General features: G+C 37.8%; 1 protein-coding gene across 1 annotated transcript in view; it reads left to right on the top strand.

Moving 5' to 3' along the window:
• Nucleotides 1-24,648, top strand: part of TRHDE (thyrotropin releasing hormone degrading enzyme) — a 206,621-nt gene that overhangs the window by 118,958 nt on the left and 63,015 nt on the right. The window contains exons 8-9 of the mRNA XM_074539725.1: nucleotides 11,803-11,868; nucleotides 14,193-14,380. Coding sequence (XP_074395826.1) covers nucleotides 11,803-11,868; nucleotides 14,193-14,380 — 254 coding nt within the window. The remainder of the gene's footprint in view (nucleotides 1-11,802; nucleotides 11,869-14,192; nucleotides 14,381-24,648) is intronic.

Genomic DNA, 24,648 nt, shown 5'->3' with positions numbered 1-24,648 from the left:
GTGTACCCAAATAATACCTATTTATTATATCTTTCTTATCAATTCATTACAGTTAGTTGTTTGCTGTCTTTAATGAGACATCATTAGAGAATTCTTTTCAAGAATTTTCTGTAAAAACATAAAAAATCTGCAAAGACAAAAAATCAGGCATCTTAGGATCGAGGTCAGTGAAGCAGTAAAGTGCAATGCTACCTGCAGATCAACAGTGCACATGGAACTGCCTGGAGTCTTCTTTTGCTTAGTCAAAGGATGTAACTTTTGCCACCCAGGAGGAGCATCTTTACATCTACAGTACCTCTGGTGTTGTAGCTGGTGCATTTACTAGGTGTTGAGTAAAGTACTTTTCAGCTGATTCCGCACCCACCTCCTCTGGTTTAGAAAAGCAGAGTGTATGACCTTAGTGAACATCAAAGTATCACCATAGATGTTCTGGCAATTAACTGTCTGAGGTAGTTGTTACCAGTCCCTTTGTCTGAGAATTGTCAGCTGGAGAACTTGAGCATGTTAAAGGGAGGACTTCAGAAATCATAGGAAAACTCATAGGAGCTGGCATCACTTTTTCTACAGTGCATGTCATATGAGATTGTTAGCATCTTTCACCGTCTTTCCTCCCTCAGCATTTCTTTTGCTTCTAATTTACATCACTCTGGATTTTAGTTTACATTTGTTAAATGAATTCAGTGTTATGAGCTGAATTCCTATAGACTTTGACTTGCACAGGTCAGTAAAAGACAGTAGGTCTGTTTCTTGCATAAGAAACTTCCATAAGTTTTTGTGTCACAATATTTTTTTCCTTTCAAAATGTTAAAGACGAATAGCATAGTAAGGGCCAGACTTGAGTATCACTCCAAAAATGGAAATTCTTCCTCTGACTCCAAGGGTATTTGAGTATACTGTGTGTAGCAAAATGCTAATGCTTAAAGGAAAATTGTGTTTGAAGTTGCATAATTTAAATGTAAAGTTTTTGAGAAATGCTGAAGTTAATTTTATTTTTCCATTCTTTTTCATTTTTTCCTGTGTGTGCATCTTTATCACTTTTTTAAATTATGCAAGTACCCAGTGTTTTCTACATAGGACAATATCTGATTCAGTTCACAAGGTGGACCATGCTAACTGAATTGTTCTTTTGTTCAGTAGTTTCATATACTTCTCATTTGCTTTGTAGCCAGTTCCTAATTGCTACATTCAATTTTCTTAAATGTCATCCAGTGTGGTGTCAGGGTGCATCACCAGCAGTTAATGCAGAGGACAGAAATGTCATAGGGAAAAAAGGCATGCTGCTAGGGTGGAGATCTAGGCACAGAGAAATTGAAGTTAAAATTTACATAGGTGTGAAGTATGCAAAACTCCCAAGTCTTAGCACTTAGTGGTCAGAAGAATTTTTGTGTTCAAAGCACAGCTTCCACTGCCATCATTGTCAACTGTGTGGCAGCTGCTCTGCCTGTGAGGACACCAAGGTGAGCCTCCAGAAAATGTTGATCATTCAACTAATATTTCTTTAAAGAGATTAATGAGAATGGAGTGCCTGTACATCTGAAGGGAAATTGGACCAATGTGAGTAAAATGAAAAAGAGCCATGAAATTTGGATATCTATTTTGAAACCCAAGAAGATATTCTGTTAAAATGTTTAGCATTATAAACCACTTGAGATATTCAGAACAGATGTCACATCAGGATCAGTCACAGAGTCCAGCTCTGCTACAAATGAGACCACAGTGCTGTCCTGGTATCCAACAAGCTGATCTACAGACGCAGTGAGGGTATTTGGTTTATCTACAGTTCTGCAGTTTAACTATTACCTTTTTGAAACCAGAACATTGGCAAGGCTGAACATAATGCAGCCACACATCATGTGTGCTGGTGGATTTTTGCCCCATATAACGTTGGTGCTCTGCAAATTCCTGTTAGGTTATATTATCTCCTTTCCATCTTTCTGCTCTGCTTTATGTTCCCGGAGCATTTGGATCAGATAGTTTTCTTCCCGAGTTGTGGGAGTTGCCAGGAGAAGGGAGACATGGGCTCTTTGCTTTCTGCTTCAGGGCCTGAGTCTCCCTCTGAGTGTAAGCAGCTGTGAGCGGTCGGTGCAGGGAGAGAGAGGGTGTCTGTTGCTCCTGGGATATCTAAGTGATCAGTGCTAGAGTGCTAGGGAAAAGCATTTTCCTGAAACAAGATCATTTTCCTTCTGACCTTTAGAGCTGTGCTCCAGTGCATGGGGACAGCAGATGGAAGGACACACTGATTTAAAAAAAAAAAAAAAAAAAAAAAAGAAGTGGTATTTTTCAGTACTTTCTGGTGTTGACTAAAATTTTGGAGAAGAATTCTATCTAAGATGTACTCTTTGAAGACAGGATTTCAGTTCACACACTTTGCCCACATTGGAGGTCACAGCAAAGAACATAAAATGTGGTGAGGGTGGCTGCTGCTGAACCTCAAAAGCCAGCAGTGTCCCTAGGGCCTGGGTTCAGAGCAAGGTTAAGGTTATGGATGGTATTGCCTTCATTAGGAGGAAGTTATGGTGTTCTTCAGCTAGGATAAAATGTTAATTTGCTGTGCCGATAAAGCTTTTACAAAAAGAAAAAATTAATATACACACTGTGTATAAACCAAGTTTGTTTTCTTGGAACAGCATTGCCCTTTATGGCAATGTTAGAGTCAGTGATGTTACAGATACTGCATAGCTATTCACTTGGTGTGCCTTCAGTGAGCTTCTTTTTGTTGCATGTGAAATTCAGTTATGACTGTTTTCTCTTTCATTTTTATTATAGGAATTATAAAGAGAAAGAGTGATAGATAGGAATTTCCAGATAATGTCAGCAGACTCAGCAGCTATTTAGAAAAATGTTTTCTTTTGGAATAGAATTACACTGTTTTCCTGATAGCAGCTCAGTGCCAGCCTTACCTCTGTTGTTATGAGGCAGCTCAGTGGATTTTACAGGGCACTGGAAGGGAATAATTTTGTGCGTGAATTTGCTGCTCTTATGCAATCAGAATTTCCATTAGCTCTTTAGAAGTCAGTGGGGATATTTTCAGAACAAATACAGCAGGATTGAACTCCTAGTTAACACGTTATATATATTGGAAATTAAATAAATAGATCAATCTACTTCAGTCTAGTGGACGACATTCAGAAAAAAATATCCTGAATCTCTGCTGGACAAAACATGCTGTTGTGAAAACTTTCTCTTCTTCTTTATCATCTCTTTCTTCTCTTCCTCCTCCCTTTTTTCTCTTCCCCTTCCTCTTCCTTTTCCTTCCCCTACATGCATTTAAAGCTAAGTTACTGTGGCTAGCTTGACACACGTCTCCAGATGTAAAGGCTAATGATTTTTAAGGTGTCTGTATTTTGGAAAAAATAAAGGTGCAGCTCTAGGTACTGAATTGTGTAAAGGTGTTTTGCAAAATGAGAAACATTTGCTCATTGATTGTCTATCTGTTATTCACTGTTAATATGTGAGTGTTGCAGGTCCTTATGGTCTAGACACGGTGACATGCTTGCAGTGAGTTTTCTTGATTGGTTTATGGACACCTTTTCATAATAAGGAGCAATAACTTTTTTACAAGTCTGGTGTTTATATAGAGAAAATTATTACAGAAAAGTACAGCAGAGATTTTGCCTAGTTAGCAGTTCTTGGTCATAGTTCAGATTAATGCAGAGGAATGAGCAGCCAACCTGTCACTATTAGCATGTGCCATCTAAATATCTCTGGAAAACTTTCCACTTTTTTTTTTTTGTGTGCACTGAAAGTATAATTTTTGAGCAATGTGTGGTTTTAGGTTAAAGTGTATTATACAACCAGACAAGACAGAATTAAATGAATGTACAAATTCAGTCAAATGTATGCAGTTCGATTTCAGAGAGTGCTTTATTCTGTAGGATTTGTCCTTAGCTCAGTATTTTAGTACTGCTACCAAATAATATATCAAATACATTTTTCTTTAAAGCCAAGCTTCATATACTAGCAGGTTTCTCCCTGCACAGCAGATACCATCAGACTCTGCCATGCACTAACTTTGCAATCCTTCTAACTGTTCCCTTTAGACTTCACTTACAAACTGCTTTGCCACCACACTGCAACTGCTGCTGCTGTGTTTCAAAATGGAACCACCCTCCTCTTCATATTCATAGCTAAAAGGTGAAGTTGAATTTTACAAGGGAAATAAACCTCTCAATTTAATATTTCTCATATTTTATCAAGGATTCTCAGCAAAGCAGGATATATTTTAAAGTAGCTGTAAATTTGCCGGAATACAGATTTTTATTGAGTTTTAGATGCCCCATTTACATTGGGTTCATGGAGTTGCACTACAGAAGATTATTAATTGAAAAATTGAACTCTTTAGAGTCACTTGAAGTTTTTCTTCTTGTGTTGCAATGAAAATGAAGGGCCATGTTGATTTTAGTTGTCTTATTTCTAATTTATAATACTGGTTTCTTATCAACCAGCAGTGGGTAGACCAAAGAAAGCAATCCCATTGACTTAACGATGGCTCTTGCCTGCTTTCTTTTACTGGCTTCTCCTGTGTCTCAGCCTGCATATAACAGGGCACAGGTCCTGTCTGGATCCTTTAAATGAATGTTACACTTCTAATATAATGGATGAGATATTCTCAACATTGCCCTAATTTTTCTCCCGCAAAATCAATGCTAAAAATCCCATTGGCCCTTATAATGCCAGAAATGTCAGATCTGCTGATCTGATTATTGTTAGCATCAATGGGAGTATCATGAATTACAAAGGAAAAAGGACAAAATAAAATGCTATAATTATGTGGCCCATTCAGCATCGTTGGCTCCAGAGAGAATTAAGATTTATTTCCATGTGTGGTTCCAGTTTCACTCTTTCTGATTAGTAGTTATAGCTTGCTGTTTAGACATAATGATTTAATTGTAGATATTACATGTTAACTGGATATTTTCCAGTTGCTGTTGGTTTGTCAGCATGATATCACTGTTGTACGTGAAAAAAGTCTAAATGCACCTTTTGGAAATTAAGGGCTGGAATTTCAGCTGTTGTACAGTGATAGGATTCCACTGAGTTTCTTCCCTAGGATTTTATGTGTTCCCTGAAATAGTGACCCAAAGAGAAGGCAAAACACAGCTGAAGCGAATTTTTGTATGATGGCTTTGAAGTATGTTGCACACCTTTTGGGCTTTTTTTTAAGCTTCTTTTTACCTATTTGTGAGTTTGAACTAGAAGCTGGCTAAGAAGCTCCTGGTAGTAGACATTTTAAACAGGGTAATACAAAAGTTCATTCAAAACTGCAGAGGGTGGGAATTATAATTGGATTAGTTGAACCTCATGGTAGCCCCATGTGGACACTTTAAAAACTGAAGTTAAATGTTATTTCCTTTTTTTGATTTCTTTGATTTCTGATTGTAGTGTTTTTATTAAGTTTCTGAGTTTAGTCTACTTCAGTTTTGAATGCAGCATCCGCACATGATTTCTAATGAAGCTTAACTAATTCACTATAAAAATTAGCTTATTGATGAGAAATGACACTACCAACTGTTACTTAAACATTTGAAAAGAACATTTGAGCATCACTTTCAGAGAAATACACTTCAAAATGAAATTTTGTTCCTCTTAAATGTGATGCACTGATAATCTTTCTCTTAGCTATATTCTGAAATCACCACTGTGTATCTTTCTGTCCAGTCTCTTTCATAATACTTGGCACATACTTGGACAGGGCACTGGCTTAGGAAACCACTGTTCTGTTTTCCTCAATGCTGCCTCCAGCTGCTTGTTCTCCTCCATTCATGGCCACCCAACACCACTTCATTTATTCCAGTGGAGTTTGGAGTCCTCCTTGGTAAACTTGATCAAGAAAGGAAGGGTGTTCTTAGTGGGGAATGCTAGATTCACTCCTATATAGGCCATTTTGGAGTTCTAATCTGAAAAGTAGCATCAGAAACAGGCGCATGGGTCCAAGGAACAGCAAAGATTGTGAGAACTGCTTAGTCTGCCTGTACGACTAAAGTATCATCAAACTGTGATGCTCAAGGTAGATACAGGAATGCATTTGATGCTGTGACTGTAACAGATGTGATAATTTTAATACTAGGTAAGGGCTATCTACAGTCAGGCCTGCTGTCTGCAGGCATTACTTATATTCCTTATGTGCTTGCTATTTCAATATAATTTTGATGCTGCCTTTTTGTTATTTTAAGTTGAAATGTTTTTTAGTTAGTTAAATTCTTGGCTTTTGAGTAACTTTGGTTTTCATAGGAAGAACATTTTAATGCCATTATAGATTAAAGTATAGGAAGAAAATCAACATTTTTGATCCTCTGGTGGAAGCTATGATGAAAATATATTCTATGACTCTAGTATATTCTGTATGTTGGCAGTTTCTTACTAGACTGCCTGAAAGCAGTTTTGGGCACTTCTAGTAAGACCATGTTGAAAGTGAAGCAGTTGTTTGGCTTACTTGTCCAGGAAAAACCTGTTTTCCAGTTTTTTTCATAGCTGGCATTGCAGTAGTGCTTTGACAACTGATCTGATAACAGCTGTTCTTTCAGTTTGGAGGTACCTCTGCAGCTTGACTCACTGTACAAATTAATTCTTGACACAAATAGAGTTAACCCCCAACTAATTTGCCTTACACAGTGTTGACCATGACCAGTAAGGTGAATTTACCTACTCCTTTGTTGCTTGGCTGACTGCCCAGCCAAGAGGGTGATTACTTCTCTTCCTTACGGCTGTTTCTTCAGGATTAGTCTCTTGTAAAGCTGAAAAATACTGCAAATGTAGTTGGCTATTTTAACTTTTCTATTCAGTAGTCTTCCTCTCTTATGGGAATGTTCAGAGTTTTGTATCATGCTGGTAGTCCTTTACCACTGGTTCTCACTCCCTTTTGTTTGTCGCTCACCTTTGTGCCCATGTGCACTACTCTGACCCCGGCCCAAGATTTTTTATTTGAATGTTAGACATTATTAAGATAATGTGTGGTAGCAGATTTGATTTTAGCAGTGTGAAGGAAGGGAGGAAAAAGGATCATGTTATAGTCAGAGTCAGCATCTGTCAGATGGTGTCTGTGGCTTAAGGTTAGGTATATAAATTTCTAGGAAAATAAACATGCTGGATTTGATACCTGGAGCCTTAGAGACTGACTTCTACCTGAAGTAAATGTTTTTATTTGTAGCGTTAAATCTTCAGTGATTTACAGCAGTCATGTATAAAAGCACTGAACAGGAACATATTGTAGGCCAGAGGGAGGAGGATGTGTACTGAGGAGTAGGAATGAAATACAAAAAATGGGAGGTAGAGGCAGGTCTGCGTTACCTGAGCCTTGGGAAAGAAGAAAAATAGACACAAGAATTGGAGATGAAAATAGTTTGCTACATTTCCCTCCCTCCTATAGTGGAATTTTCCAGTTTTCTTTAGGAGAAAAATGAAGTTTCTCAATCTGTTTCAGATCTCAGCATCACTCATGTAAGTCTGGAGCTGTTCCTTCAGCTGAGCAGTCAGCTTCATACTGATTAACTGAGAAAGGAATTTAGTCCTAGGTCTGATATTTTGGTTTCTGTTTATAGATGTAAAATCTCCCCTGAAACTAAGGCACATGTTTGGAGACTTACTCCTCCTCTATACTTGCTTAACTTTTTGGTATTAACTGTTTTGTATTTATCAGTCACTGCCTTTTGTTAGTTGTGAACATTATCATGTTTGGATAGTGGGGTAGTTCATTTATTTTGCAACCAAGAGGCTTTTTTAATAGGCAATATTGCAAAGAAATGAAAGACTTTTCCCTTTTAAATAATCTCCTTTTCTTAAAAATATCTAATACAATAAAAGATCTGAAAGCTTAATCAGTACAGCATTACTGAAACCATCTTTCAAAATCTTTTAGCATTTTTCACTGTTCCTACTACTGTTCAATCTATCTTCTCCAGTTTACAAGAAATAATTTCAAAAGCATTGAGCCTTTTAATTCTTTTTTTTGGGGGGATTAGGATTACTGTTTGATAACACATTATACTGTAGTCTAAGTCTGTTGGGATTTTTGGAAGGATCTTATCCTTTGGTTGTGCAATAAATGGACTTTGTTTTCATGGTATCACAGAGTCAGGATACTTAGTTGCTTATTTATTTATTTATTTCCTTAATGTTAAGACTTGCTAAAACATGTTAGAAAACTGCATTGTCTGATTAATTTTTTATTAATAGATGTGAATGGATCACATTCCATCATTCTTTTTGGCAAAGAGTGGCTTCATGTTTTAAAGTGAAAATATTAGGAAGACTATCACAAGAGGACACGTGCTGAAAATATAAACCCAACTAATTATGTTTGGTTGTGTGTTTTTGATTAATTTTCATGTTGTGTGACAGTGCCCTAGGGTCTGTGAACTCTTCCTACTTTCTTCATGACAATGAAAAACTTTAGAGACAGCATTACAGTGAAGGAGAATGGAAGAGTTGTAGAAGAGCACTCTTGAGTCTTTGAGTTGTTAAAGAGATTTGCCTGCCATCTTTTGTGCTCACATACACTTAGGGCTATAGCTGACAGGGAGGTGGCTAATGCATATCTTCATGCTCCAGCATACTCCAGTCAATGGAACAGCTTTTGTCAGTGATAGACTTGCAAGTTTATGATGGGAAGCAGCCTTGCAGCCAGATGGTTTTGGGCATATGTGTTTATGAATAAGTGGCTTTAAGTCACTTTGCCTCCTTTGGAGCTGTGCTGAGCACAGCTTAGATTCAGACAGCTGTGTTTTCAGTGTCATCCTCCTTTTCTGTTCTGTGGCTTGCATCTCTGTTCTGTTTGCTTTGGTTTTTCTATTAAATGTACAGGCAAAGGGATGGCTAATACTCCAGCCCTGGAGAATTACAGTGAATGAGAGCATGTATTCTGCCCCTCTGCAAGCTGCTTAAGACTTAGATATGTGTCCCCAGGAGGAAAAATGGATTCTTGTTCTTGATTCTTGATTCCTGCTTGTTCCATCCTTAGAATAGACAAGCAGGGTACGTATAGATCTTTGGCTCCTATTTTACTATTTCCTAATATGTATTTGATGCTGATATGTCTTTTCCTTTTTAAGCTGAATGCCTGTCAGTGGAAGAGGAAGTGAGACTCATCATCTGGTAATGAAAGTTCAGGCAGGGTCAGAAGCTATCCAAACTACTTTTGGAGTCAGCAGCTGGGGTGGCAATATAACTTTGCAGCAGAGCTGGGAGTGGCAGAGTTCTCAATATAAAGGCTGTACACATTCCATAAAGATCTGGAAAAACACGAGTGGCTTGGGGAGAGTGAAGTGGGGAACAGTAATGCACTGTGTCTTCTAATGCTAGAAGTAGGAAGCAGCAGATGAAACCAGCAGACAGGCAGGTATTTGGAACAGGTATCACACAACAGATCACTGAAGTGAGAAATGCTTTTTCATAAGGTTGCAAATGCTGATTTGTTCAGAAAGCAACCAGCCGAATTCACAGAAGATAACTATTAAATGCAAGGATACTAATCTGCTTAGGATTTCTGGTTCTGTGAAGTGCTGAGTGATGGAAGAGCAGTTGTGGGAGGTACCACTGTATGCTTTTCTAGTTTTACACTGTTTCCAGGTGTTTTCTACTGGTTATTGTTGAAAAAAATATATATGAGGCTAGGAATAAGAGGATATTTGATGAGACCTGTTTCAGAAGCCTTTTGCTCTTGTGCCTTTTGAAAGCACACTCAGATTTGAGATTGCAATGTCGGTTTACTAATGAAAGCCTATGTTGACACACTGTCACTTAGGACTGCTTTTTGTGCATGTGTTTGATAACACTTCTAGTTTTATGTTGTGTTTATGCTCTTGATGCAACTTTCGTGAAATAATGAAAAAATTGATGATTAGGCTGTATGGTACAAGGATCGTACCAAGACATTGTGTTTCTTATTGTGTATTCTTATTTCATGGTAAAGGTTAGGATTGCTTTTGTTTTTCTTTGTGAGCTAAACATGTTAGATTGGAGGATAATAAATTTTTAACTGAGTGACAAGCCACATTTGAACCACCCAATCCATGTGTTGGGAGGAAAAAAAACGAACAAAACCAAACCCTAAAGACAAGGCAGAAGCATTTAAATTCTACAGTCTTTCTGAACACAAAATGTAGAAGTCAAATATAATGTCTAATGGTAGAGTGGTAAGCAGGATTATTGCCTGGATGAAGTCCTCAAGTATTCCACCCATTTTCTTTTGCTCTCTAATGATTCTAACAGCCTCTCTCTGAAGGACCAATATATGCAGCATTATCTAGTATTGCTTAAAATGTGGATTATATATCTGTTGTTATTTATTTACCTTGTCCCACTTTTGTTTATTCCCATTTTAGCTTTCTAATTTGCAATTCAGCTTTTTTAGCCTTGGAAGCTATTGAATGTTTCACTGTGCCTTAAATGGTTCTGTATTTTTAGACAAAATGGAAACAGAGTGTGCTATAGGGGCAGCCTGTATAATATTGTCTTTTTTCTGAGTTAGTCTCATGACATTGTTAAGACTCAGCACTGCATTTAAAGAGTCAGTGTTCTCATTTAGCCTTCTTAGTCTGTGATTAAATGGGAGTTGTTGTTTGTTTCACTATAAGTTGGCTGACAAAAGCTAAATCTGTCACAGGTGCTACAATTTGTGTATCAGAAAATTTGCTTTCCAAATACTAATTATTCCCAAAGTATCTTACTTCACACAAAGCACAGATAACACAGTCAGCAAATTTGTCCTAGTTTTATCATTGTGCAGTAAATTAGGGTTTGTCTTCTACCATTGTGTAAAGTGAAGATGGTAGAAATTCAATTGTAGGAGAACCAGTTGATGTACAACCTCTGATCTGTATTTTTCACTTAATTCTCCCAATCAAATGCTTGAAATGTATATTATTCAAATAATCACTGCTGTATTTCACTTTTGTAACTGAATGAATTGTTGTCAAGGGGCATGGAATAGTGGGAAACAACAGTGTTGTCTCTCCAGAAGTCATTTTAAAAAGCAAGTATTTTGTGCGTGAAAGACCTAGACCCAAGCTGGTAGTATGCTTAAACTATTAATTTTGGAAGTTATTGTAATATGATGGAAGCTTTTGAGAATTATCTTTCTTGGTGTTATGGACCTTCAGCTATTGAAACTGTGGTGGAATAAGTGAAAGCTTATTCAGTTTAGACCCTCCTCAGACTCTGAGTCACAGGTGTCTTGAAAACACACGTGTAAGTTCCTGTGCACAAGCATGGAGTCGGATTCCTGTCATATGTCCTCCGCTGCTCCCTGTTGTGGAGAGCCTTTGTGATAACCTGTTGCAGCCCTAGTTGCCAGCATTATGTGTTTTGACACTGGGGGGCCAGGATCTCCCTAGATAAGAGTTTTGAGTTCAGATGGACTATTGCTCAGTTAAATCTTCTGTAATGAATCCAACTGTCATCCAAGTGCACAAATTTTTGACACTAGACAAAGCAGAATGACCAGCTAAAATAGCAACTGGAACTGCTGAAAATTACCTAGAAACCTTTCCCAAGATTAGACATGTATTCTAAAGATATATATTAAAGATATTTAGCTTTATATTATATATATTAAAGATATTTAGCTTATAAAATGACTTACACAGAAAAGGAAGAGCATTTAATTTTAAGCAACAATTTTTGCATTGCAAAGTAGCTTAAGAAACTGTTTATTTATTCCCTTAGGATAAACATATTGTGTATTTCTAGATTTCTAACAAATGCAAACATTGATGTGATTTAACTCCTAATAGCAGGGTTGCACCACTCTAGTTGTTTGGCCTATGTATTTTAATACTGATTTTTATTTTTATTTTATTTCTGTAGGACTATTTAACCATTCACAAGTATGGCAATGCAGCCAGAAATGATCTCTGGAACACATTGTCAAAGGTAAAATGCTTTAATCTATTGCACTGTGGGAGAAATAGGAATTTGCTATGGTGTTTTTCTTGGTGAGATCAGGAGTGAATAGTGCACTCTGAGATCTTCAAACCACAGAGCAAGTATCAAAACTGATGCAAAGAAATTTCATTTGAGTTAAACTAGGAAACCATATTAAAAAGATGAGATCTGCAGCATTTCTGTTCTTTTTTATGTTAGAATATATGAAACACATGGAAAGTGCTGAGCTTTGGCATTTCCATCACATGCGTCTGTGATTTTGTATGGAGTTAAGATTTTTGTGAAGGACAAAAGTATTAAAGCTTCAAAGTATGATGTAAACAGAGAACTATTTACTGTAATATTTGTCATGCTGTAGAGACTTATATATCCAGGCTTGGCTTGAGTTCTAGAACCTGGTCTAGTGCTCCACAATGGCTCATCATTTGTAAGATGAGCAAAGTGTCCCTGAATTTCTCCCCTGTGGGACTAGTCTGAGCTAGTCTGAGTCTTCCCCAGAAATAGACTGAGTGGAGGACAATGTGGAGTACAGTCAGAGAGTTTTGGCACAGGTACCAGTTCAAGCCATACAAAACATGACAATCTAGTTTTAACTATTGACATCAAAACTAGGATTTAGCTGGAGGTCAAGACATTTAGACAAGCAGGTGTATACATGTAAACTAGATGTCCAAGATCCTGCTCTTCTCACTGAGTCTTCAGTTGCTGATTCACAGACTTTTAACAGCTTTTACCTTAATTTATCCTACCTGGCTTCCAGCTGCCACCTGAGAAGCACGTCTGTTGTAGATACAATGGTTCTGAAAGAATGCGTTGAGTATTTTAGGACATGTCATTTGACACTAGTGAACAGGAACAACTGGACTCCCAGAAATCTAGTCAATATAGTCAGCAGAGCTTAGAAAGTAATTCAGTTGGCTAGCCACTACATGATTATTTTATAATAAGCCTGAACCACTGACTGTTGTCTAGAGACTTGAGATAATTGTTCAAATATAGGCAACTAGTGCCAGATTAGGTACAGTAGGATGTTTAAGACATTCATGTGTGTCTAACCAATTTAGCATCAGATACATGGGGAAATCTCTGCTCTTCTGAAGTAGCTGGTAAAGGTCAAATGTCATTATTCACACACATGTGGGCAACTGAACCAAGTCCTATGTCTGTACTGACTGCTAATGAGAGTTGAGACAAGTAACATACAGTCAGGCTTTTAAATCTGTGTCTTAATCTGTAGCTGAATGTCACCACAAGAAATCTTTCCCGCCTCTGTTAAAGCCTCTGGGACAGTTCTGGGCCATGGGAGGTCAGAGGAATGAATGTTGTCTTGAAAGAGCAGCAGAATCTGCAGCTAATGAAGTGGAACAAAAATGAGACTGTATTCTGGTCCATAACCACTGTAGCTATACTGTATGCTCATATCTACTGTTGCAGCTAATAATTCTGTTTGCCTCAGTTGTAAATGCATTTGTTGCCAGCCCCTTTGTTCCTAGGGCAGTGCAACTGCAGCTTCAGTTCTGAAGACATCTTTTGCTTGTGTTCATCAGAGATTGCTCAGTTTGTGATCTTGGACTGTTCGACAGCTAGGAGCATGTCTGTCGCTGCAGAACAAATGATGCCTCTTTCTCCTCATATGCAGTCTCATCTCCCACGATGCTGTAGTATCTCTTTGTGTTTCAGACAAAAATCCACTTGTAAAACAGCATTTTTATTGACATATGGAATCAAATATGAACACATTAGTCCTCCATGTGTTCTAACAGGTGCAGTTTATGAAGCAGCAGGGGATATCTTGGTATACATAGCCTCACTTTGGATATAAGGGACAGTATTTTCAAATAACTAGTCATTTTGATTTTCAGAACAGAGAAGCACTATATTTTTAGAAATTAAGGCCCTTCAAATATGCCTTATTATAAGTGCCTAGATCAACTAACATTGTCTTTTTTAACCTTAGCTGGTTAAGAATAGCTACCCTGTATTTCTGTGGCCCTTGTTAAAATCCTGTAAAGCAGATTATTTCTTCTATTTCAGCAGAAGTACTTGAATGATGTGGAAAACATGACTGTCTGACTGTCACTCTCCTCTCTGTTAAGATTACTCAACATTTATTTTAAAGATACACGGAGCCTTAAGTTCAATTATGTAGTGTCTGTGTGTTGGGTGTAAGTGTGTGTGTATCTGCATACGTGTGTGATGTTTATTTTACCCTCCAAAAACAGTTTTGATCCTGGGACAAAAAAATGATAAAAAAAAAAAGATAAAAAAATGATACTCCTTCAGTGTATTGAAACTTTTCTTTTTTTTCCAAGGCTTTAAAAAGGGTTGGAAAATCTGTAAATATCCAAGAGGTAATGGATCAGTGGACACTACAGATGGGTTATCCTGTTATCACTATCTTGGGAAATGAAACTACAGACAACATCATAGTCATCTCCCAAGAGCGTTTTGTTTATGACAGTGATACTAAACCCAAGGATCCTGCCCGTGGGGACAACAGGTACTTGTATTTCTCAATTACTATCTTTCAAGATGCAGTAGTTGTTTAAGTAAGTATTTTATATGTGTAGTTTTATGCAAATGTTTTTTTTTAGAAATCTGAATTTTGCTTGGGATCAATAGCCTGTGGTGATACTTTAATTTGAACTGTAGTGAAGTTGAGGCTAATTAAAGGAATTGGAAAAAAAATCCCCAGTTGCATTCTGACAATTCTCTGTGGCAGTGTCTTGCATCACTCATCTATTTTCTCCTCTTTTATTTTGATTTTGTCACATTCCATGAAGTAATTTGGAATGTGATTGGTAGGTCTGATAGCTCTTCAGAAATTTTGTGGAATGAACCTCTTGACACTCATACACTGAGTAGGCAGATGAAAATATATATCAGCTACAGACCTTGCTTGACTTGGGTAGAAGTCAGGAGCTGAACTGGACCTCTGTAGAAGGCAGGGGGGGTTCCAGCTCTTTCCTTTGTGGAGGCAGCTGAACTGGTCCTATAGGAACTGTTACACTGTCTGAAATCAGCGTCCCTGTCTCTACACCTTTTCCATTTATTAGATTGTTTTGTTCCTCCTCCCATCTGACTCTATATGCTTCCTTCATCCCAAAGACAAGATAAGGTTCCTGCCTGATCCTGGGGAATCCTCATTGTTTTGAGCAGTTTTGGCATCATATTTTAAGGCCAAGAATAGCTCTTGCTAGCTGATGCTAGAGAATTTCAAGATGGCCTTTGAAGTTTCTGTGTTGACCTGTTCATGCTCAGTGTGAAAGAGGGCATACTATTAACCTGGAATATTCTGTGTTAGTTCAGTAGATTTAAATTGTTGAAAAATAAAATTTAATACAAAATTTTGGTTGACATATCTGGAGCTTGTAGAATATTCCTGTTGAGGAAGGCCTAAAATGATAGTAACATTTACTGGAAAGTGTTTAGAAGTTCATTATCTTTTTCTAGAACATGAATACTATGGAACTCAAACATGACACAGAGTAAATAGTTGTTTTTCTAGCTGTATTGGAACAATCTAACAGAGCATTAAGCATCTGTCTAAATTCTGGGCTGAAATTAGTTCCTTTGTGAAAAAGAGATTAAACAACTGAATGTGGACTATTGGAAGTGTTCATGACTCACAGCTCTGCAGCAGGAGAGAAATTCTCCCTTCCTCTCTTGAAAATTTCTTTTGTGCAAGTTTATATATGTGCAATGTAATGTGAGTGGATTTTACTACTCAGAACAGCAATTATTATTTTTTTTATTTACTAAAACAGATATGTTAAGCCTTCTAAGTATTGTAGAGACTTTTAAAAATAGATTTTTTAGGTATTCAGTATTGATTGAAGTAACTGTTACTGTAATGTATGAGTAAAGACTACTGGGTGTGTAAATGGTACCAGGGTGATATGGTGAGTTGACTCTGGCTGGATGCCACCACAGTGACTGATAGGGCTTGGCCTTGGCCAGCAGTGGGTCTCTCCTGGGGCTGGCATTGGCTTTGCTGAACATGGGGGAAGCTCCTGTTACCTTCTCACAGAAGCTACCCCTGTAACACACCAAAACCTTGCCATGCAAACCCAATACAGGTGAGAATTAGACTTAGTTTTATTTTCATACATGACATTAATTTGTAATTCAAACTGTATGTTGTCATATGTGGAATGGCCGGCGCAATACCACCAGGGAAAATTCTGCTGGGTTTCTTAGGAGATTTTATTCACAAATTATATTACAATTCTTGTTTCTAAACATTGGAAATAAGATTTAGTGCTAGAGAGAGCACAGAGAAAGACATCCATGTGAGCCCTGCCAGGAATTTAGTACCCTAACAGTCAGTACAATACACATATGTATCTCCTTTGGCAGGTGTCTTCCCCCTCTGGATTGTTTTTTTTCTATGCTTCCATTTCCTTTTAAGAACAAACAGAAAAGAAACCCCTTGCTCAAGGAAAGCTTTACAGATGGGTTGTTTACTCCAGCCAGTTAGCAGACAGAGCTAATTTGCTGTTTCCCAGGTGAAGTTATTTGAAAGTCACGTTCCATAAGTATAAATACCAAAGAACAGGAGCCATATATATTTGGCAAAAAGGGAAACTTACCTCTGCCATTCACCTTTCAAAAAATGTCCATCAACTTACACAAAAGACCTATGGCTTAGTTGTAAGTTGGTGTCTGAGTGTTATAACACTGGCCATGCAATTCGTCCATACACTGCCCACAGACACATGTGGCTGGGTATGCACAATGGCCATGTGTCAATAATGTCATTTCATACCATCAAATTAACTAAAAAAAAGGTCGAGATACTAAGAATAAAGTTAATCTTTTAGTTGGTAGTGACCTAGATATTTTTCAGTTGTTTGGCTATTTTATTTCTTTTTTTTTTCCATTGCTGAAGTGACTATTGCTTCAGTTATTGTGAAAGCAGTAGACAGGGAAAATCACATTAGTGTGTGGTCATTAGATAATTTGAGATGCATTACTCTGTCTTGGTTTTTAATATTGAAAGGGCTGAACTTGGTATGACATGACTCAGTTTTTCTACAGATTCACCAAGGGGAGAGGTAGCACTGCTGTGCAGTGCAGTGTTCTGGCTTGTTCTGTGGGTGGCTTTGGTCAGGAGAGTTGGCAAGGGTTTAGTGATGTCTGCTGATGAGATATATATATATATCTCATCAGCATGCAAGCTTTGTGGGTGTTACAGATCAGTGGCCTAATTCACAGTCTAATAAAGTTGGTGCTTGCCTCCCCGGCATGACCCATGAATTTGGGCATTGGACTCATGTCTCCCTGGGGAGCCATAACAGGCGCTGTAAATAACGGAGAGCAAATGGTATTTGTGCCACATCTGAGGCCGTGCTCTTGCAGGGCAGGCAGCACTGGCTTCCTTAGGGTAGTTTATCTATGGATTAATCGTGATGATCATTCTAAACACCATAAGAAGTAGATCTGCACAAAACACAGAAAAAATGTTCAGGTCCAGGCATTTTCAGGAGTTTATAATCTAAACAGACAACACAGTACACACTGGAGGGCTCCAGGGAAGGCTCTTAAAGCATCCATCTACCCTGTAGTCTTTTGTTATCCAGAGGTGGGGCTGTAGTTTGGTATGGCACAGCAATAAATGTCAATTCTATTGCTTTCAAAATGATGAGGAGTTTAAATTTTTTGTTCAGATGCTGTCTAGGCAAATTTAACTTTGCCTTACTGTAGAAAGAGTCACTTCAGAGTAGGTCTTTCAAATGTCTCTACTGCATAAGAAATGTAAATAAAGAGGCAACTGAATATTTTGGAACCATTGTGGTTTTTAAAGTGTCTATGCTTTGCTTTATGCTGTGTACTTATGCAGCAATTAACTGTTAAAAATGAAATGTGAAGCTGCATATTTAATTTTTAACTCTGAAGTCATGTAGAGTAAGACAGAAGCAGCAAGCAGATTTTTCTAAGTGATAAATGATAAAAGTGAAAATTGTTGATACCTTTGGCAGTCCATTACTATAAGTGTTTTTAATTTTTCTACAGAAGAGAGTGATTACACGTTTTCCAATCTCCTGTATATTTGTGCTCCTTGTCATTATACCTGAAACTGTGATTTATTTCTGTGCATATAATTGACTGTATGGCTTGCTAAGCTCTAGCATTTGGACTGAAATTATAGAAGGGACACAATTTCGCTTCTTTGTAAACTGAGCATAGATTTTACTTGACACTTACGCCTTCACATGATCCACTGTTCTTATTTTATGAAAAAACAAAACTAACAATGACAGACACTGTTTCTAGAAACATCATTCCTTAGAAGGGCTGAAATCACCAACTTTGATTTGAGTGCCAAAGCCTGTGGTTGGTATAATGTTTCAGTAACAATTTCAGCTTTTGCAAGCAAAACTTTGAAACTCCTATTATAACTGTATAATTCATATTCTATCCCTGTATAACAACCCTTTAGTTAAGTGTAGCTTGGTCCTGGACTCCTGTATACCCATGTGAGAATGGATTATGCCCTTAGTTTATAAGGCTTCAGGGGAGAAGGCGATATTCCATCTGACAGGGTTCAGTGGGTTTCCCTGCTTACAGAAAATGATGATTTTAAGACAATAGTCTCATCCATCATTACAAAACAGCTCACAGATATGACAAAAATCTTATGAAAAATAATCTGTGGTCTAGACAATAAACTAACCAGTTTTGATGAAATCCATAAACCTTTTATATACTATATTGAAGAGCACACCAAAGATTTCTGGTTGTTTTGCCCTCTAAAAATATACAGAGCTTGTCTCTGTAAAAGTTGAGACATAACCTTTCCAATGTTATCAAAATAATTAAGTTAATGTTGCTGGAATAATATTCATTTATATGGTGTCCTTATCATGCATGCAGTTTCCATAGCTAATCTTTGCTTGTTCAGGACAATATCCTGAAGGGGAATGTCTTGCTAGTCACTGAAGACAGTTAGATGTGGAAAGAGAAAAACAGGAAGATGTACAGATTGGCATATGGACAGGATATGCATGCATGCTGTAGCGTGGTAATCCTGAGTGCCTTTCTCTGTGTAGCTGTGCTGGGGAAAATTCAGTTGAACAGTGCAAGCCATGGACATGACCAGCAAAATCAGAGCTGTACAGACCCATGGGTCTAACACCCTGTAGTAATTGCCACAGCTGAAAGGCTTTAGAGTGGGCTGCAGAGCTGCTCAGCAGACACTCCAAGATGAATGATTAACTGCAGAATTTATTTCCCTTCAAGTCTCTTCTGAATTTCCTAGACAAAGCTCCTTTATTATTCAGGCTTTGCAGAAAAAGGGCTGTGCTTGTCCCTTTACTGATAGTGATTTTCATAGTAAAAGCATTGCTGTGCTTGGATATTGCCATGTATCTTCTTACATAGTTGTATAGCATTATTATTTGAGCAGTGATGGGGAACTTACTCTGTCCACTTACCAGCTAAGGAGCTGGTTAAACACAAACCAAAATGTTGGGAGCACAAGGGAGCACAATGCTGATTAGTATCTTTGCTATGTTCTTAAAGCAATTGCAGATTAATGTAGCATATGTACTATTAATTATGTAATAAAAAAGGACCATAATATGGACAAATATTGTTCCATAAACTGAGAAAAGAGGGCTAACAAAATATAAATAGAAAGCAAAGTGCTCATTTACCTCCCTGTCTCTGAGAAATATCCTCTCATCTTCCATTTTCTCAGGTCCTTTGAGTGTTCTCATGTTATGCCTTTCATCTTTACTATACCTGAAATTGTGCCTGTATATTCTCTTATAAACTCAGTGTTTCTAAGAGAAACAACTATTGTGTTGTTACCTAGGTAGTGGGTGTGGTACCCCTAGTTCATCTGGAGTGACCTAAATGTCTCTCTGTCTGCTGTAAAGATGATGAAGGGAACAGGCTCCAGGAAAGAAAGGTACCAGTGTATTAGGCACAGAGAAAATGGAATTAACAGGAATGAGATGAAAAAAATCAAGAGTCCTCAATGGATCACAAAACTGTGTGTGAACACTGCCAGATATTGATTGAACGATTTTTTTTTTTTTTAGCTAGTCAAGCAGGGACTTGAAAATACTTGTTCTTGCAGAAGAGTGGGAAAGCGTGGGGTGTTCCCTCTCTTGAAATGCACATTGGAGTAGCGGCCAGCTGTGTGACACCAATAGATCTTGTCCTTTGATGTGCATAAGGACAGTCCTTAACCCCAGCAGCCTGAGAGAGGACAGTGCTGTGCTCAGTGCTGCTTCTCCATAGGAACAGGCACAGGGGCTGCCTTGGTGAGTGACCTGGAGCAAGCCTGCCTGCCTTGGGCACATGATGGAACATTGCTGTGTTTACTAGGCCAGCTCTTGTGCTGTGTGCTCCCTGTTGCAATAGGGTTTTTTCTTTTCTGTAAAAGCCACTAGAACATCCTGGTTTTTTTGTCCTGCTTTTTCATTTTTAGAGGCTTTTCTGATTGTTGCATTTTTAAAAAAATCAGAATAGAAAATACTCTTAAAATCTCTTCCAGTACACATCTGTGGTAGTGTCTCCAGCAATATTATGCTGCTATCAAAGACAGCAGAAATGCCAATTATAATTTAACACTTCATTTCCAAAACCGTTTCACAGCTTCTATTTGCAAGAACATCTTCTCACTGGGAAACTTCCAGGACACTCTGGTGTGCAGTATACAGGCAACTTTCAGTGTTAGAATTTGCAGAATGCTAAAGAAGACAAAATTAGTGTATTGTGTCATTGCTTCCTGTGTGGTGGCCGCACTTATACCCTGATAGAAGTTAGGCTGACAGAGAAAAGCTGCTGTTGTATTTTATTGTCACTGCAGAATGTGCCACTTTCCTCTTCTTATTTGCTAACATTAAATCTCAGGAATTGCTAGATACCCAGTCTAGTTAGTTGACTCACATTAATTAAATCAATTTCAGGCTGAGGAAAAGCATGTACTTGAGGGCAGTTCTGCTTTAATATAGAGTGAAGTCTTTGGGAGGTGAAGAGGAGAACAAGGATAGAGATGCTTAGAAGGAGCTGCTTGACATGTAAGGGGTAGGAGAGGTAACGTGGCATGGTAGGGTGCAAGTGTGAGCCAAAGTTGGAGCATTAAAGTTATGTGGCTGGAATAGGCAAATATGGAATAGGGAAATGGAAAAGGGATTTAAAGTGAGGGCTTTAGTGAGGGAAAGACCAGACTGGGGAAGACCCAGACAGCATTGGCAGAGAGAAGTTTTATAGGAGGGATGAGGTTGGATAAATGGCGTATTTTGTTGGCTTTGGAAAAATCTGAGATGTGCATTCACCATTGTAGATCAGAGAATAAAACTTCTAACATGCTCCATTTTTTATATCTTCTTCCTCTTGCTTTTTGAAGTTACTGATAATGGCTTTCTTTTCTTATCCCTTTGCATGAGCCTTTACACTCAATATTAGAATCTTGGGTTTTATGGAGGAGATACTTTGGTAGGGGACTCTCAGGAAGTTTACTGAGGAAAGAGAAAACATCATAGGAATTATATTTTAATCTTGCTTAAATTCACAGTTTTCAAAGGAAAAATCAGAACTGAGCACTGAAATATGTTGAATAAATTTGGTACAAAGTCTCTGAGAACATACTGGAGGACTGTAAACATAGCTGAAGTGCTGTCTCTTACTCCTGTGGATCCTTCTCATCCATAACACATCCTTGTGCCCTGCTCAGAGAAATCTCATACCTGTGCGCTACTCAGGGGGTTATGCTTCTGGGTGAAGGACGGCACAGACATGGGGTTTGCATGATCAGCACTTTGTGTGCAGTTCTGCAAGGGTGTTTTGCACTGGTTGAAGGCAGAACAGAGGATGTTGAAGAGATTGAGAGCCTTTATTCCAGGCTAAAGCGGCAGCTGTTGGGACAGACACTTAACACTGCTAAAGCTTCTTTGTGTCCATCTATGATTCAGCACCCAGAGCTGCTTGTCACTTCTGAAAATGAAGCCTTTTGTGTTTTAGTGTAAAAGGTACTGTTAGGTAGGGAGGAAACAGCATGTGCTAACAAAGAATTTGTAGTATTGGTTCTTTGCCTGCATCATTTTTCTAAATTTGGTAAGGTACGCTGCCACACTGGCACTGAAATGAGTCAGTTTTAGATGGCTTCACAATATTCATAATAGTCTCATTTATAATTTATTTTTGGATGAAATATTTAGCTAATATTAAACAAAATTTTATACAAGGTTTAGTAATCAGATAATTATATTAGCTATGCTATGTTATGTTATTATCAGACAATGTTTTTTTCTTTTCCTTCAAATTTGGTAATTTAAATCAAATTTAGTCATTTAAATTACCTTGTGTCTACCCTTAAAAAAAAAAAAAGGATAATGAAGTTTAGACAGGATGGCTGAAGACATACAGCTGTTTTCTAACAGAATATGCAGGTTGTCATCTTAAGGCAGACCCACAGTGCAGAGCCACACAGGTGCTCTTTCATGCTAGGGCTGCTGCTACAGCAGTGAATCTTTTTTATGTCTGAAACTTTTTGTTGTCTTTACATTGGTAAGGGCATTGAATTTTGCATAATACTTCTGGAAAATGTAAATTTTTTCCCTTTTCCTGCTCTAGGATTTACTTATTGCCAAAAATTATTCCAAAGACTCTTGCAAAATCCAGGAGGAATTAGGACTCTGGCAGAGTAAAGGAAAACCACAAAATCTGCATCTTTAATACATTGCTATTAAACATGTTAATCACTGTTATGACTACAGATGAATTATAGTGTCAATTATTGTTTAAAAATAAATGCTTCTAAAATTCATTCCTCTAAAATACATTCCAGCAATCCTGTACTGACTTTGGACATATTTTCTCTCTATGTATTTGAATTTAGGTCCAAATACAGAAAAAAACCCAAACAATCCATCATCCATTGTATAAGTAGTTGCTCTTAGAAGCAGCTGTCAACCTTTCCTTTAGAGTATACTAATATGATTGCATTTTTTAATATGTTTCTAAATGAAAGCATATGTAATAGACAAAGATATAAAATTAGCAGCTGTATTGAGGCAGACCTGCAAATAAAGAAGCTTAAAATCAGAAGCAAGTCATCCTAGATGTGCTAGCCTCTTTTGAGACTAGAATATAATCTTTCTAGTCACTCTCATGAAATTTTAAATATTTCTCCAAACCATAAAGATTATTCATAGTTTCCTTCATGTGTGCAGCTAAGTATAATTTGTGTTCAAAATTATAATAGGTTCACAATTCCAAATCCCAGAGTTTTGCTTCCCTCTGAAATATACATTAGCTACATTCAAGTGCCCATCCAATCAAAGCCTTAGACAAAGTAGGTAAATCTTAGTAGTTAAGAGGCAAGACTGCTCTACAAATTGATTACTGTTCATCCATGAGACATCTTCTGAGTTCACTTCTATTAAAAACCTGAAATGCTCTTCAAAATCTGACGCCTCAGCTGTGAATCCCATTCGGAGCCACCTGGTGGTGGAGCCATTATCTGCCTGGCAGCGCCTATCATGGCCTGACCCTGTTGGGTTGTTCTGAATGGCAGGTTGGTCTGGCTGAAAAATTTAATCACCTCCATAGTTGGGGCATTAGGGAGAAAGAAGAGAAGAACAAATACAAAAAAACTCAGGTAGATTTTGACTGTGTTTGGCTTAGATAGTAACAAGAAGACCAACAATTTCTGAGTAATAATGTGTGCCTCACTTGGAATTTTGTTACTTGCTTACACAATAGTGTAAGCATATTATATTGCACCTTACATTCACTGTATCTGGACTCTTGACTGAAAAAATTAGTCTGTATTACAGCCAGATAGAGCTCCTTAAAGACAATGCTGGAGCACTGTCTTTAATTCAGAGTCCATCAAAGTCCACCAAAATTTTGTAAAGGAGCACAAAACTCCTGACCAGCATAGTGTAGAATAATTTTAGAATAAGCATTTCCACAGCCTTTTTCTTCCAGTCTTTTTCCAGTTGCTCATGTAGTCGGTGTTACTAGTTTCTCTCTCTCTTTTTTTTTTTTTTTTTCCCTTAGCTGACCTTTTTATTGTTAACCAGTCTGTTAGTCTTGGGTGAGGGCAGAACCCCTATAACCCCAGAATCCTGATGTCAGCAGCATTTCCTTTTCTCATTTTGCTTAAACCCAGCAAACTGTGGATCCTACAATTAATGTGGTGTGTGTCACTATTACTGTGCCCTGCTGTTTCATTTCTGCGCTGCACACAGTGTTGCAGGCAGAAATTGTCTACCTACAGGATTTGTGAAAGTCCTGTCCATTTCAGACATCAGGAGGCCTTCTTCTGTTTATATAACTAAGATACTGTCCTTTCTGGTTTCAAGTTAGCTGACTGCAACTTTTTCCTTGATGAAAAAGTCTGGTGTTGACTGCTTTTTCATGCTCCTTGTAGGGGAATTCAGCTTAGTCAGTTGCCTTTACCAGTGTTTTTCATGTGTTTCTCACTGTTCTTTGTATTAAACTCCTTGTTCTCAATTTGAACTCAGGAATTAAGGTCACACTGGGCATATGCAGATGACCAGTGAATACCTCAGGCTATGTTCAGGGGATCTCAGTTATTTCAAATTGTTCTTTTTTAGCAATTTTCATTTCTATTTTTCTTTGCTACAGAGTTAGTGAAATCTTCCCTTCCTATCTGCCATCTTCCATGCTCACAGGGTACAAGGAATCCCTTGACACCCTGTCTCAGTGTAGGAAGTGTAATAATTGTGAAAGAGGGAATAACATCTTCTGTTGTGTTATGCCTCTGGGCACAGCCTGCAATCACTT

Source organism: Zonotrichia albicollis, chromosome 4 (genome assembly GCF_047830755.1).
Source record: "Zonotrichia albicollis isolate bZonAlb1 chromosome 4, bZonAlb1.hap1, whole genome shotgun sequence".
Classification (NCBI taxonomy): Eukaryota; Metazoa; Chordata; class Aves; order Passeriformes; family Passerellidae; genus Zonotrichia; species Zonotrichia albicollis.
The sequence above is the reverse complement of the archived record's forward strand: the minus strand, read 5'-3'. Positions and strand labels throughout refer to the sequence as shown.